The sequence below is a fragment of the Orycteropus afer genome, unplaced genomic scaffold (assembly GCF_000298275.1).
Source record: "Orycteropus afer afer isolate SDZICR_OR568_19922 unplaced genomic scaffold, OryAfe1.0 scaffold00607, whole genome shotgun sequence".
Lineage (NCBI taxonomy): Eukaryota > Metazoa > Chordata > Mammalia > Tubulidentata > Orycteropodidae > Orycteropus > Orycteropus afer.
In genome coordinates this window covers 559781-576156 of record NW_006922194.1, presented here as the reverse complement: position 1 = coordinate 576156, position 16376 = coordinate 559781, and the positions used below count along the sequence as shown (strand labels likewise).

General features: G+C 36.9%; 1 protein-coding gene across 1 annotated transcript in view; it reads right to left on the bottom strand.

Moving 5' to 3' along the window:
• FAM120A (family with sequence similarity 120A) overlaps nt 1-16376 on the bottom strand; it is a 201842-nt gene that overhangs the window by 66031 nt on the left and 119435 nt on the right. Inside the window, exons 9-11 of the mRNA XM_007956323.1 lie at nt 7058-7145; nt 4277-4504; nt 1911-2085 (exon numbers count right to left, since the gene is read on the bottom strand). Of these exons, the coding sequence (XP_007954514.1) occupies nt 1911-2085; nt 4277-4504; nt 7058-7145 (491 nt within the window). The remainder of the gene's footprint in view (nt 1-1910; nt 2086-4276; nt 4505-7057; nt 7146-16376) is intronic.

Here is a 16376-nt window from a genome sequence, read left to right as displayed (position 1 = left end):
GTGGGAAGCACAGATACAGAGACTCTAGAATACACTTAGCCATATTTTAATCTGTACTTTCATAAAGCTGTGAGCAAAATAAAGGGAAGCCAGTCTAAGAATTCACCTGATGTTTTCCACGTTAGATCACTAAAAATTTCTTAAAGAGTCTGTTGCATAAAGGTAACTATATTTTTTAGAACATATAAACAAACTAAGAAGAATAGCCTTTCACTGCAAGAGCCAGGCAGTACTATCATACAAAGGATGAACATGGCTGAGATGTATCCTGACATTATAGGAGACGGATTTCCATGGCATCCTGCTAGGTTCAGTATCCGAGAAACATGAGTAATACCAGTAAAATCCAGAAATAGAGAACCACACTAAATAGGAGGAGGCCTGGCGGTGACATCAGGGCATGTAGGAGATTAGAATAGCTTAGAGTAGCAAATCACAGCTTCAGCGACCAGCAGTGCTGAGGCATGCCACATGGGAAACCCAACCAGGTGCAAGATTAAGAAATGACATTCTTTTTAAGCAAAAGAATCACACAATGTGAGAAAAGAATCAGGATATGTGTGTGTGTGTGTGTGTGTATGCATATGTGGTGTATGTATATATATAAAGAATACAATGGACCTTTGAAAAGAATTACAATATTATGTGCTTTAAATGTTATCTCCAGGCTTCAAGGAAATAAAAGGATCAATTATATGAAGCCCTATGGAATAAACAATATCTTTTTTTTTTTTCCAACTACAACCACATAACTCAACAATCACAGTACAACCATCTTCAGTTAAGGGTAGTGACAGATACTTAATTTTAAAATGTTACAGAGTCACAATTTTGCCATGGTAAGCAAAAGGAATTGGAGCACTTAACTATGTTACAATCATACAGAAAATTTAAGAATCTACTGTACTTAACTTTTAGAATTGCTAGAATCTCTAGTTTCAAAATTACAAAGTGAAGAAATGCATACTTGCTCTCTGACTGAAAATGAGTATCATTCATCTAAGAACTGCAGTGACATACCACAAATTTGGTAGATCTTTTGCTATATAATCTGTAACAGACTAAATAGTTTTAGTTTAAAAAATGATTTGGTAATTTACAATTTCTACAATTCAAAATGTTCTATTTTAGCTCTGGTAAACTTCTATTTTCTACTAAACATACGCTGACTTTTTACATTTCTTATGTTAGTAGATAAAATGACCTAGAATAGAAAGGCATTCCATCCTCCTGCCAAAATAGTACATCACAAGATGGAAAATGTGTTTGACCTCAACTTTTACCACATTTCAAGCAACACTTTGCATATTTCCCACTGTCACCCTCAATCTCAAAAGTTAATCAGTTGGAACTGTCCATTAAATTTACAAGGACTCTGAGGCATATTAGTACACTTTTATGATGATACACTAAAATCACATGGCAGTTGTTTATAGCTGCTGAGCTGTGTACAGTGGCACTCCAATAGCACAGAAACAGTCCACCAGAGAATGAGTAACACCTTTCCTCAAGAACACTGGACTTCCAGAGAGCAGATGTGCACCTCATAAAAATGAGAGTATAGAAATTGCATGTGTGCCTGTTATGAAGGTGTGTTAATTACAGAAAGTGATGGCAATCATCAAGACAGCTTTCAGATCAACGTTGCTTAAAGGATAAATCTACTATTTTATTATTTAACTGAATAAGTATCATTATTGGAACACTACGGAGGAAAAACAAATCTGTGACTGGTCCTCCTTTTCTAAACACCTCGACTCTGGCCCTCTTGCCCATGATGAAAGTCCCAGCTTCTTTACACAGGAGGCATTCAGGGTTAACTCAGTAATGATTCTTCTAAAGCTTTAGAAAATGCACAAGAGATTATGAGGTACTGAAGAAAACAAACAATGGATTTTTACAGTACATACATTCTGGAGGAAGTCTGTTCTTTCTAAAAGCAAGTCTCTCAGTTTTCTTTCTGCTTTCTGCCAAACTAAACAGGACTCCGTAAACATACTGACGAACTGGCCTATAGAGCAGGGCGGCAGGAGGCAGGTCTTTGTTGGCTTCATCTTCAATAGAAACAGCAATTTTGATTTCACCCTTTGCATGGAAGAAAGCAGAACAATATTGCATATTTTTCATGTTGCATTTACAATAAACTCACAGAAATATACTGTATTATCTCCACTCATTAACACTGTAATTCTAATCCAATTCATCATTTGGTAGGCTGCAGTCAAAATATAAGCTCAAGCAATAAAATAAAACCTACATTATTTTATTTTCAATCCAAAACTGAGAACAAAAGAAAACATGTAGATGATTCCAATCTTTGAAACAACCTAGAAAGGTATCAGACAACAAATAGAGTAAGGTAAGAACCTGCAAATTTTATTTGTAGAGTCAAGATAGTCACATGTAATAAAATTCGTAATTTTCAATGGCCTATTCACTTGAGTATTCTGAAAATGAAATGGTCAAATTCTCTTTCATAAAGTATTACCAAAACCAAAGTATTACTACATATTAAAAATGATCTGCCTAAAAGAACTAAGAGATCATTGACTTGATAGCCCAAGTGCTTTCATTTTCATTCATCTAATAGCTACATGTGCTCTAAAATTCTCAATCAGGAATATTTATGTTTTTAATATTATGATCTTTTGATAATTTTCTAAATTCCCACGAAGCTTCATCTCACTGCAAATGTCACAGCCTGGTCAATTTAAAAACAGTTACATAGTTATAGGAAACAGTATACTTCATACAATTTTGTATCACCCATATTGATTTATCTATACTGATTTAATCAACTGTCCAGAAAGATACAGTCAGTGTGTATATGGCATGTAATTGATCACTTGAGATAAGTAATGTGAGTCCAGGGGACCTGACAATCCCAACAGGAAAACTTTGCAATCTCTTTAGATGTGCTTTTGAAAGCTATCTTCCCCAAATTTTAGCCCCTTTAAACTTAGTAAAATCCTTTACCTGCAACAATAACTTCACTTACCCTTTATAATTTATGTTGAACCTGAAAAATAAAATGTTTACCTTATAATCATAATCTGAAAAGTGATACTGCACATGCTTACACCCATATCGAATAATATATAAATTGGAGGCATTTATAATTGAAAAAGTTAGTTAAAGGACCTGAGTAGATAATACTGGTTTAACCATTCTTCATTTCCTTTTATTTATAAAAGTAAGTAACATTTAGAATAGCCAATGATCACTCAAAGAAGTCACCTATAGAGTTCTGTAGAACAGAAGTGCCTAATGCATTTGGCTGCACTTTACAAACCACAGACAAATTACAGGAAATAAAAAGAAAAAAGTCTAATTATATATGTTGGCATGGATACTGATGAAAACATGTTAATAATACATGGTTCTAATAAATCAATTGAAAATTGACCGCATGAGATATCTGGTGACTAAGGTAACTTTTAAAATTATGGGTCTATGATTATAAATACTATCATAAAGACTACAAATAATTACAAATAATAATTGAGCATATTTAAATATATATAGATATACTACCGTAGTGATTGCCTCGGAAACCCAAGGAGGGGTCGCTATGAGTCGGGGCCGACTCGACGGCATATAACAACAACAGATATATTCAAGATCCAAGATTCAAAAACACTGCCACACTGTATTCATATATTTAGTCATACATTTGGTAAGGCACTAATAAAGTGAAACTCATGTCACTCTGCGAAAAGTTAATTGTATTTTTTGACTATGCACATCACAAAATTCTGTATTCCATTTTTTGCTACTAAGTACTATAAAAACTGCACTGTAGGTGAGGTAGATGAACAAGTCAAAACACATGAAATACTATTAGCCATTCAAAAGGGGAGACATTATTTTCTAAGGCCAAATGAAAAAGAAATGAGATAATGTATATGGCATCAGAATGTAACCTGACACCATGCAGCAAATACGGTGTAAGAAAACTTGAAATAAAAAGAATAAAACTGATAGTCTTAAAATAAGGTGATATATCATTATTAAATTAGAAGTTTCATGAATATTTATATGAAATTGAAAAGTGAGACCATAAGTTTTTTTTTTAAAAATTGTATTTACAGGTTATTTCAGATTTAGCTCAATATTCTGAAAGGGAAAATAAACTTTGTTTCAAATAGTTCAGAAAACAGAGAAACATTTCAAAAAACATCAAGAGGAAAATATACCCATAGGAATCATCCCCTGAAAACTAATGGACCAAACTATACCAATGGGCAGTAATAATAAATAACCCCTTTGACAATACCTTTGTTAGGATATGAAAGATATAGGGATACATTAGCCCCTTCTTGTGCCTGTGTTCTGCCACTCTCAATACTTCAGGTGCAACAGGGGGTAATGGAGGTGTGGTAATATCCATGTGGTTCCTGGTGGGCATGGACAGAAGGCAGGGAATTGGTTGTACGGTGCCAATTTGGCTCCCTTTTCCTTCAGCTATCTGGCTTCCTGAAGAGGCAGTGGACGAACCTTCTGCCTACAGAACAAACGATAACAGAGAAAAAAAAAATTCACTTTATTCATTTTAACATGTATTAAAGGTACCTACCAAGGCCAGATATGGAGAAAATGAAGATGAATACTGTCTAATGAAAACAATTTCAGAGCAGCAAGATAGGTACTGATGTTGTGCAAGGGGTGAAGGAGAATAAGCAATAAATTATTCAGATTAACAGAATTTTACCAAGGAGAGATAAGAGATCTCAGATTCAATCCCTCTCACTAACAAACATTCCAGAGCGTCTAGCTTGTTGTTGTTGTCGTTATGTGCCGCTGAGTCAGATCCGACTCAGAGCGACCCCTCCTTGGGTTTCCAAGGCAGTATTACTACAGAAATAGATTGCCCAACCTTCCTTCCAAGGAGTGGCTGGTGGGTTTGGAACGCCAGCCTTCTGGCTAGCAGTCAAGTGCCTTAGGCACTACTCTACCAGAGCTCCTAGTGTTTAGCTTAGGACCTTACATATAGAGACCACCATTTTACATTCAACAAGGGAGCTCTGGTGGTGTAGTACCTAATGCATTTGAGTGCTAACCAGAAGTGGGTGAGGCCACTCCTCAGAAGGAAGACTGGGCAACCTACTTCTGTAGAAATACTGCCTCAGAAACCCAAGGAAGGGTTGCTATGAGATGGAGTCAACTTGATGGCAGTGAGTTTGGTTTTGGTTTGGTATGCCACATAATACTTATGTGATCCTCTGTAATAGCCTGCTGGCCCAGTTTGTTTACTCCAGACCTACGCCTAGCCCTTTTGTTGTAGGAGGGGCAAGGGAGGAGCTAGCCCTACAGGCTCTGTCTCTGGGCTGGGCAACCCTGGCAGGAACTGGTGAGAGCCTGAAAAACTCAGTCTCTGGAAATAGCTACATTTCTTCCACAGCTCCAGCCCAAATCCCTCCCCTCCAACACTTAGTTTCAGCTTCTGGTGGGTGACCCTCACCCAAAAGCTCAGATGATTCCATTTCCTCGCTATGGCCTTCCACTCTAGAGATGAAAGTGGTTTTCTGCCAACCCTCACTGTCCTATTTAGCTCTCAGCTCATCCAACACCTTTGAGATACCAATTCCTCTGTTTTACATGCTTAGAATGGTTTCTGCTACTACCAGATAGTGAATATATGTATATTGTATGAACAGAAAAGTGTTTAGACACCAAGATATTATCCTAATGATTGGTTATTATGATGTAGAATTGAGGAAAGGAGTAGAAAGAACAGAAATTGGTTTGTTCTCTATAAACTTTAAAGTACTTTGAATTGCTTCCCCAGAGCAATTTGTTTGTGTAATAGACATTTTTCTGAGAAAAAAAAAAATGTTAGGAATAATTGCTACTGCTTGATTTAATGCTATCCTAAACACTGACATTTTTCTATTTTGAAACATAATGTCTTCTTTCCAATACTATGTAATTAAATGCTTAATTTTATCTTTGAAAACACTGAATGCCATGTGAAGCCTTTAAGGATGGTTGAACCTCTCCAACTACTGCCCTGAGATAACTTTAAACCTTAAACCAAAGACAACCCCTCTGAAATCTTAAAACCAAACAATAGTTTTAGCTAAACTAGTAAAAATTTCTGCCTTAAGCATTAAGCTCTTTTAAGAACTATCTATATGGGATCAAATTGACTACAGAAACCTGAAAGATTAGATAGCAACTTTAGGGGGCAGTGAATTTATGTTAAGGGGGAGGAACAACGCAGAAAAGAAGGATAAGAATAGCTGTACAACTTAAAGAATATCAGTGTCACTAAACAGTACATGTACAAACTGTTAAAATGTTGTATGTTTTGCTGTGTATATTCTTAACAATAACATAATAAATGTACAACAAAAAAAAACACACAAAGTGCCAAAATTAGTCTTAAGAAACTAATTCATGGGATAATTCATTAGTGTTTTCAATACTCTCCATTCCCCATAAGTATATATGTAATGTATTATGAAAATATCTTGGAAAGTGCTTCACAAATAATAAATATCCACAAAGCATTTTTGTTGTTTATGTACAGGATTCAATAGTTAAGACTATTTAAAAATTATAAAAAGAAGTTTTGCTATTCAGCCACCTTGTATATAAACCAACCTTCTTCCAACAAGCCTGTGACCTGCTCATTATTACTGGTCAAGTGTAACTGGTATAGTTTCACAACTCAGAGGAGACTACTAATAGGTATGAGGTGAAAAGTGGGGAAGGGTGGAATGCAATTCATTTTCATTTTAATATGTACATCCCAGATGCCTTCTTACTTAGCTTCACAGAAATGCTACAAGAAACAGATCAGGAAGGTTTTAAGTTCCTTGTCAAAGATTATGAAGCTAGCAGACGACAGAGGAAGGACTTAAACCCGGATTTTCCACAAGGCAGCTCAGTTCTGACGGAAACAGGAGGAAGAGATCCTTCCATACTCATCCACTTTGTAAGTTTTTATATACTAATAACATCTTTAGACAATTTTTTAAAATCAATCACTAACACTAAAGACTTAAAAATTCAGAACTAAAAATTAAAGAATAAAAGGCATACACTTTGCTACCTTTGTTTGGTCTCCTGGGTCTCCGTGTGCTTGAGGTTCTGAGTGGCTTCCTGTCTTCTCCCAGCCAATTTTGTTCCCACTGATATGGCTGAATATAAAATGAAGATGATTACTGCTTTGTTCCCTTTCTCAAACAAGCTCACAATGGTAAGAAATACCCTGCATTGAATCTACAGATTCACAGTAATACATCATGCTTTACTAGTTTCACCTCCTTCCCAGTAGAAATACTTCTATTATAGGAATACTTTCTTCTGTTTCAAATGGGTAGGCAATAAGCACTTACTAAGGAAAAGAAATTATCAAACACCTAACCTATGATTTACCAAGCAACTTAAAAATTGTCTATAATGTGTTTAGCACAACTGAGCAGAAAGAAGAAACAAATACAGTCCTTGGCTTGAAAAGCTTTCAATCATAAAGGAGAAACAAGATAAAGAATACCATTTAACTGATAATTATCAGGTGGTATAAGATTAAATGCTATCTGGATCAAAGTTTTTACATAATTTACAAATAAATATAAGGCTTAAGTGCCAAATGACAGTTAAGTAGAAGACATTCCAGCCTATTCAGGAAAAAGCCAAACCAAACTACTCTCATCTAGTTGATTCCTCCTCATAGGAACCCTACAGGACAGAGTAGAATTGTTCCATAGGGTTTCCAAGGCTAAATCTCTATGGAAGCAGACTGATAAGCATTTGTTTAGCTAGAGTGACTGGTGGGTTCAGATTGCTAACATTTTGGTTGGCAGCCGAGAGCTTTAGCCACTGTGTCACCAGTCATTCCAAAAAAGAAAAATACAACAGTCTGCTTCTATGAAGATTACAGCCTTGGAAACCCCATGGGGGCAATACTACTCTGTCACATGGGATCACTATGAGTCAGAATCCATTTGACAGGAATTCAGGGAATGGGGGCATTAAAATTAAATATGACCTAAACAGAAAAATTAGAGGTGAGAAAACTGCATTCCAGATACTAGGAGACATAATGATCTTGGTTAGCTCAAAGAACAGGAAGTTAACTGAAACTTATTTGAGAAGCGTTTTTATTTAGCAAAATAGTATTAAAAAAAAAACAAACCAGGTTGGGAAAAAATACAAATTATGAAGCATCTTAAATGCCAGAATGAGGTATTTCAATTAGCATATTTTAGAAGAACTGTGAGTTATAACTCATTAGCAGGTTGGGAAAACAATTGGTAGGTTTTAACTAGCATTTTTAAAAAGTAAAATGAAATAGACCATAATGCAGTGAATGTAGCACAATTAATTTCATAACTCTTTGTTTTTTGTTTTAGTTAGGTATTTGGAGTCACAGGAGAAATGAATCGTTTACTATGGGCCCCCAGGCAATATTTTTGGAAAAGAAGGATGAGGACAAAGACTGGCCAAGATCTGTGGTGGCAGGACGTGAGATGACTCTGTGACTCTGCTGTGGAAATGGCATGAGAGTATAAGAAGGAAAAGGATAGCTAGGGGCTACTCTGGGAACTTAGGCCCTTCCCTTGTCCCACAGCTCCTGGTGTCTCAACTCTGCCCTCCACTGCAATGCTCCATGCTCCAAAAATATCTTCTAAAGGTCCAATTCTTCACAGCTGGAACAATAAGCAACACCATGATAAATGGAGAAAATACTGAAGTAGTCAAGGACTTCATTTTACTTGGATTCATAATCAACACCCATGGAAGCTGCAGTCAAGAAATCAAGTGACACACTGTATTGGGCAAATCTGTTGCAAAAAACCTTAGTAAAGTGTTAAAAACAAAGATGTCACTTTTAGAAATAAGATATTCCTGACTCAAGCAATCGTATTTCCAATTACGTCATAAGCATGCAAAAACTAGACAATGAAAAGGAAGACTAAAGAAATGATGCCTTTGAATTAAGGTGTTGGTGGAAAATACTGAATATACCATGGACTGCCTGAAGAACAAACAAATCTGTCTTAGAAGAACTACTACAGCCAGAACACTCCTTAGAACTGAGAATGGTGACTCTGTCTCATGTACTTTGGACATGGGACTAGCCCCTGGAGAAGGACATTAGGCCTGGTAAAGTAGAGAATCAGAGAAAAAGAGCAAGACCGTCGACAAGATGGGCTGACAGAGTGGCTGCAACAATAGGCTCAAACGTAGCAATGATTGTGAGGATGGCACAAGACCAGGTAGTATCTCCCTTCTGTTGCACATCATAGGGTCTGTATGAGTCAGAATCAACTTAATGGCACCAACATCAATAAATGAGCAATGTGGCCCACCAGGCATGCTAGTATAGATGACTATTAATTGGCTTGCCCTTCTAGCTGACCTATGTGACAGATGGAGCACCATTAAGACCAGCTAATCCTCGTATCTTCAGATCTACTTCCGTTTAGTTTTTGTTTAACAAACAAACAAACAAACAAACCAAAAAACCCACATAAAGGAGAGATGAAAAGACTGTCCCATTCTGTTGACTTACTATCCCCTTTCTAACTGATGCAGTAAATTTTTTTAATGTGCTAATTCATCTTTTAGGTCTTAGATGCAATGCCAATTCAGTATAGATCCCCTTTCACATTGCTGTTTCCTTCACAGCATTTATCACTATTTGTAAATATCCTTTTAAATTTGTTGCCTGTTTTTATCACCAAATAATAAACTTTGTGAAGATGAAATCTTAGAGTCACCATCACTGTACACCCAACATCATTCAGAGTCTGGCATGGAAGCAGGTGCTCAATTGTTGAATGAATGAATAAACAACTGAATTGTAGCCTAAGTACATGGCAATGACAGTATAAGTCTTGCCTAGCTTTTATATGACAAAGTACAACAAAAATTTATGAATAATTGTTAAGCATAAAGCTCAAATGAATTACTTTTTAAATAGGCAGATTCCCAAGGACTTCATCTCCAGTGATTCTAATTCAGTGTCTTTGGGGTAGGACCCAAGAAGCTGAGTCCGTTTAAATAAGGACACTAGTATACCGCAAGGAGCTCTGGTAGCATAGTGCCTAGGGCACTTGACTGCTAACCAGAAGGCTGGCGGTTCAAACCCACCAGCCACTCCTCGGAAGGAAGGTTGGGCAATCCTACTTCCGTAGTGATACTGCCTCGGAAACCCAAGGAGGGGTCGCTATGAGTCGGGGCTGACTCGACGGCATACAACAACAACAACAAGTATACCGCAACAAAGGAAGACCATACTTGGAGGGAAAGTTTCAATAGCTGATGCAGTTTATGTCTACACTGAAAGTAAAAGTCTGAAGCACCATAACTTCTACCTAAGATCACACTGAAAATAATACTAGAGAAGCCATATTTATAAACTTTAGTCTTGTTCTATAGCAATTATGAAACCAAAAGTTAAATACTGTCATAATCAAGACGCTCATCCATATAACCTTTCAACAATTCACAATAAAATTTAAAATTCTACCTGAAAAACATCTTGACAATAGTCAATATTTAGAAGTCCAGTATATTTCAATAGTACAAATTACATTAATTTGCAACTGAAAAAAGCACAATACCTGAATGGCTTACTTTGGAAAAACAGATGGATTATTCTGAAATTTCAGAGTATTTCTATATACAGCAAACCAAACTCACTGCCATTGAGTCAATTTCGGCTCATAGTGACCCCACCTTGGGTTTCCAAGACAGTATCTCTATGGAAATAGATTGCCCAGTCTTCCTTCCAAGGAGTGGCTAGTGGGTTTGAACTGCTAGCCTTCTGGTTAACACTCAAATGCCTTAGGTACTATGCCACCAGAGCTCACTTAAAACAATTTAAGTAGATCAGATAGTTCATTGATTTACACTATGTTGAGATATGCTACAATATACACAAGGACAAAAGGGAAGTGAAGGGCCTTATGTAGTTTTTATGTGCTAACTCATTTAGTTCTCATCTACTCCCATGCTGTAAATTCTTTTATTTTCTACATAATAAAATTTAGATTTACAGAGAAGAAATTTATTCAAAGTCACAAAAATGTAGTTAGATTCAATCCCAGACCCATTATTTCAAACTATTACTATATGCTGTTACAAGAAAAACATAGCCTAGAGATGGGTTTTACATGCATACATAAGAATGCAACAGGATTCAACAGGAAAAAAAAATAGTATTCTCATAAATTAAGAACAGTGACACGTAGTAATAAGTTCAGACTACCCACTACAGTTATTTGTAGAATTTTAGATGTGCAACATCACAATATAATACTGAGGGCTTTCTCTAAAGATTCTCTGAGACAGCAAACAAGCCTCATCAATGAATTATATCTTCCACACATTTTTCTAGTTAGCAGGTTGGTGATGCTAGGGTGGAAATGCTCATCTACACTGAGTATAAAAGTGTGCCGACTCAACTCAGGAACATGTCATTCATGTTCCTATCTGACATGTTGTTATCAGGTGCTGAGTTGGTTGTAACTCACAGAGACTTTATGTACAACAGAAAGAAACACTGCCTGGTCCTGTGTCGTCCTCACAATTGTTCCCATGCTTGAGCCCATTGTCACAGCCACTAGGTCAAAACAGTTTTGTTGAGAGTCTTCCTCTTTTATCCTGACCCTCTACTTTAGCAAGCATGATATCCTTCTCCAGGGACTGGTCCCATCTCACAATATGACCAAAGTATGAGAGTCAGAGTCTGGCCACTCTTGCTTCTAAGGTGCATTCCAGCTGTACATCCACCAAGACAGATTTGTTCATTCTTTTGGTAGTCCATGGTATATTCAGTATTTTTCACCAACACCACAATTCAAAAGCACCAATTTTTCTGCAGTCTTCCGTATTCATTGTCCAGATCTCATGTGCATTACATGGCTTGGTCAGTACACCTTAGACTTCAAAGTGACATCTTTGCTCTTTAACTCTTTAAAGAAATCCTTCGTGGCAGATTTGGCCTCTATAATACATCTTTTGATATCCTTACTGCTGCTACCATGAGTGTTTGATTGTGGATCCAAAAAAAAAATGAAATCCTCAACAAATGCAATCTTTTCTCCATTTTTTCGCAATGTTACTTATTGGCCCAGTTGTCAGGCTTTTTTTTTTTTTTTTTTTAATGTTGAAGTATAATCTATACTGAAGGCTTCAGTGTTTGATTTTCTTCAGTGTTTCAACTCTTCACTTTCAGCAAGCAACACTGTGTTATCTGCATATCACAAATTGTTGAGTCTTCCTCCAAATCTGATGCTACATTCTTCTTCATATAGTCCAGTTTCTTAGATAATCTGCTCAGTATACAGACTACAGACTAAGTATGGTGAAAGAATATAACCCTGATGCATACCTTTCCCGATTTTAAACCATGCAGTATCCCCTTGTTCTGTCTGAACAACTGCCTCTTGTTCTATGTACAGGTTCCTCATGAACACAGTAAGTGTTCTGGAATTCCCACTTTTTGCAATCTTATCCAAGTTTGTTATAATCTACCTTTGCATAGTCAATAAAACACAGGTAAACATCTTTCTGGTATTCTTTGCTTTCAGCCAAGATTCATCTGACATCAGCAACAATATCCCTAATTCCACATCCTCTTCTGAATCTGGCTTGAATCTCTGTTAGTTTCCTGTCTCTGTACTGTTGCAACCATTTTTTTCAGCAAAAGTTTACTTACATGTGCTATCAATAACATTGTTCAATAATTTCCTCTTTCTGTGGGATCACCTTTTTATTGGAATGGGCACAAGCATGTATCTCTTCCAGTCAGGTGGCCAGGTACCTGACTTTCAAATTTCTTAGCATAAATGAGTGAGCACTTCCAGAGTTGCATCCATTTGTTGAAACATCTCAATGGGTATTTCATCAACCCCTGAAGCCTTGTTTTTCGCCAATTCCTTCAGTAAAGCTTAGACTTCTCCCTTCAATACCATTGGTTCTTGACCATATGCCACACCCAAAATGGTTGAAAACTGACCAATTTATTTTAGTACAGTGACTCTGTATATTCCTTCCATCTTTTGATGCTTCCTATATGCATCGTTCAGTATTTTGCCCACAGAATCCTTCAATATTGCAACTCAAGGCTTGATTTTTTTCTTCAGTTCTTTTGGCTTGAGAAATGCTGAATGTGTTCTTCTCCTTTGGTTTTCTAACTCCAATTCTTGCACATTGCATTATAATACTTCGCTTTGTCTTCTCAAGCCACTCTTGAAATCTTCTTTCAGCCATTTTACTTCACCATTTCTTCCCCCTGCCACAGGTATATGGTTTTCCTTTATGGAGCAGAGAAGATAGATGACAGTACCTAAAAGCTGCCTTGTCAATAGGAAAGTAAAAGAAAAGGCAAACACAGTCAAAATGGAAGAAACAAAGCACCAATGACAAAGGTAAAAGATCAAGTCAGTACATAAAATATTGTGTCTCTGTGTGTCTCACAGATATGGTTTTCAAAAAGTGAAACCTGATTTTTAACAAGTTTATGGAATTTTTTTCCACTTCTGCCTGTGGCACAGGGCTGAGAATAGGCACAAATTAGAAAGTTTCTACTGTAGTGCATGAAATAAAGGTATGAACTCTAGTGGTGCAATGGAATGGAAAGGAAAGACTTGATACAATGCAAATTCTCATTCAACAGATATTCAATGAGTTCTAACTAAGGGACAAGGAGCTCTAGTGGTGTAGTGCTTAAGGTATTTAGCTGGCTGCTAACCAAAAATGGTCAGTGATTTGAACCCACCAGCCACTCTGTGGAATAAGTATGAGCCAGTCTGCTTCTATGAAGACTGACAGCCTTGAAAACCCAATGGGGTCACTATGAGTCAGAATCAACTCAATGGCTATGAGTTTGGTATTTCTGGAACCAAAGGACAAACACTGGGACAAATACTCTAATATTACTGAAACATGATAAATTAAGCCAACATCAGATATTAAGTTCTAACATCTACTTGGTGGGCATTAAATCTGTGACCAAAGAATGATTCCTTCTACAACAGTGATATGACAAACCAAAGTTAAAGTCCCAGTATCATCCTTCACCTGCTCTTCATGACTCTGTACTTTTGTTGGAGGATATATTGCAGCAGACCCTACAGATTCAACTGGTAGAGGAACTGTGCCTTTATTTTACACAAGTGAGGGGTCAGAGACACCTAACTGTGAATCATACATTGTTATGACAAGATCAATAAAAATGTCTATATAGATCAATGCGTAGCTAGAATATGTGTCTGTGTGTACACATATGCACACACTATATGTAATGGCAAGAACAGTTTGTGCCAAATCATAAAATAATTCAGAATTATTTTTAATAAAAGAATATTTGAAATTTTGCCATCTGTTAAAAAGTCAAAATATAAAAGTAAAGTAGGCCTTTGTACAACATAATAATAATTAAGCTATTCACTCAGTGCAAGCAGGGCATGGGGGCGGCAACTTCTGACCTACTCTAACTTCACAAGGCGGAAAGGGAAGGATCAACACCATCAGCTCACAGCTGATTCCACGAGGTGAAAGTCAGACGTGCTATCACCCTCCAACCTTTTTACCAGTTCTGACACCAACCATCCCTCCCAAGGCACTCACCATTTCTCTGCTGGGTTTGATAATTCATTACAATGGCCACACAGAACTTAGAGACAATACTTATATTTATAGGGTTTATTAGGGAAAGAACAGGTTATAATTCAGATTCAGGAACACTCAGGATACAATTCTTTGATCAAGATGGTCTTCCCTCTGCTATGCCCACAAGCAGGTCTCTCTTTAGCCGTTGGTCTCTAGGCCTGGCCTTTATCCTGCTGGGACAAGTGTTACAAAGCTCTTTTAGCTCTGTGGATAAGGGCAGCTATGTGTACTCCACTTTTCCAGCAAGACTCCTGCCCAATGACATTCAGTTTTCTTACTCCATGGGCCGTCAAGTGTGCTGCTCTGTCTCGTGTCACTCTCTCAATTCTACTGTCTCTGCTCCATGGTCTCTCTACCCTTGTCTCTGTGTAAGGATCTTGGGTCCAAGAACATGCTCCACTCTTGGCTCTTGCCGATCTTGATGGTTTGAGATCTTCCACTTCTGCCTCTGGGAGGGCTCATTTTAAGCCTGGCCAAATGATAAAACTGACCAATCCCCACATTAGGATTCCATACACCTTATTTACATTACTAACAAGCTATCCAATCCCCTTGGTGTGTCACAAGTACCTTACATTTGCATAGTTCTTGGGCAATCCTACTTCCGTAGTGATAACTGCCTTGGAAACCCAAGGAGGGGTCGCTATGAGTCGGGGCCAACTCGACGGCAAATAACAACAACAACAACAACCCAGTAATCAGCTGGGAGTTAACAAAGATCATGGCTAGAAGGCCATACCAAGTAATTCACTACAGCATACTTAGCTTCTAGCCTTTGTACAATTTATTATTCTAAAGCACGGTAATAGGCAACTCTCTTGTGAATCACACAGTTTCTTTCTAAATGAAGTCTAAGACATATTCAAAGAAAATTATCAATACCAATTCAAAGGGAAAAAAGAAGCATTAGGAGTAGATTTCCTGGGATATAGAACCAAGATGAGCTGAATGAATTTCTTAACCTATTTCACATTAAAACAATGTTTTTGGTTTTACATTGTGCCAATAGTTCATTTTTAAATAATAATGATAGCTACTATTTATGAAGTTTACGCATCTGCTAGTTTAATTCACAAAACTACTCAACAAACTTCTCATCCACTTTGGATGCCATGGTGCTTAAAGTAGAGTTTGAGGTTACACAACTACAAATCCAACCAGAATCTAGAAATTACAGTCAGAAACGTTTAAAAAACTGGTTCTTGGCAACAGCTGGTTTTCATCTGTTGAGACTGAGCAGTCCTGTCTTACTGAGTGGTTCATTTTTCACAGTCCAGATGGGGTCTTACAGAGTCACATGGCAGCATGAATTAACTAGATGAGGGACTACAAAACTTATTCAACAGATGTCACTATAGCACTACACCTCAGAATAAATAATGAATATTGACATATACTTTCACATTCAGCTTTTCTCCCTACTTAAAAAAATATATAAATATGTAAAGAAATGAAACAAATCTATACAAATGAAGTTGCAAAGCTGATAAAGATTATGCAATCTTCTCTCCTAATATGACTTTTAAATAATCCATTTTAAAATGTCAGTAATGACAATAAACAATGAAACAATATTAAGTACAATATTGAATAAGAATACAACTCATATATGTAGTTAAGAATATACACTGTATATATTCATTTATTACATATGTTGTTGTTGTTGTTATGTGCCATCGAGTCGGCCCCGACTCATAGCGACCCCTCCTTGGGTTTCCGAGGCAGTATCATTACGCAAGTAGATT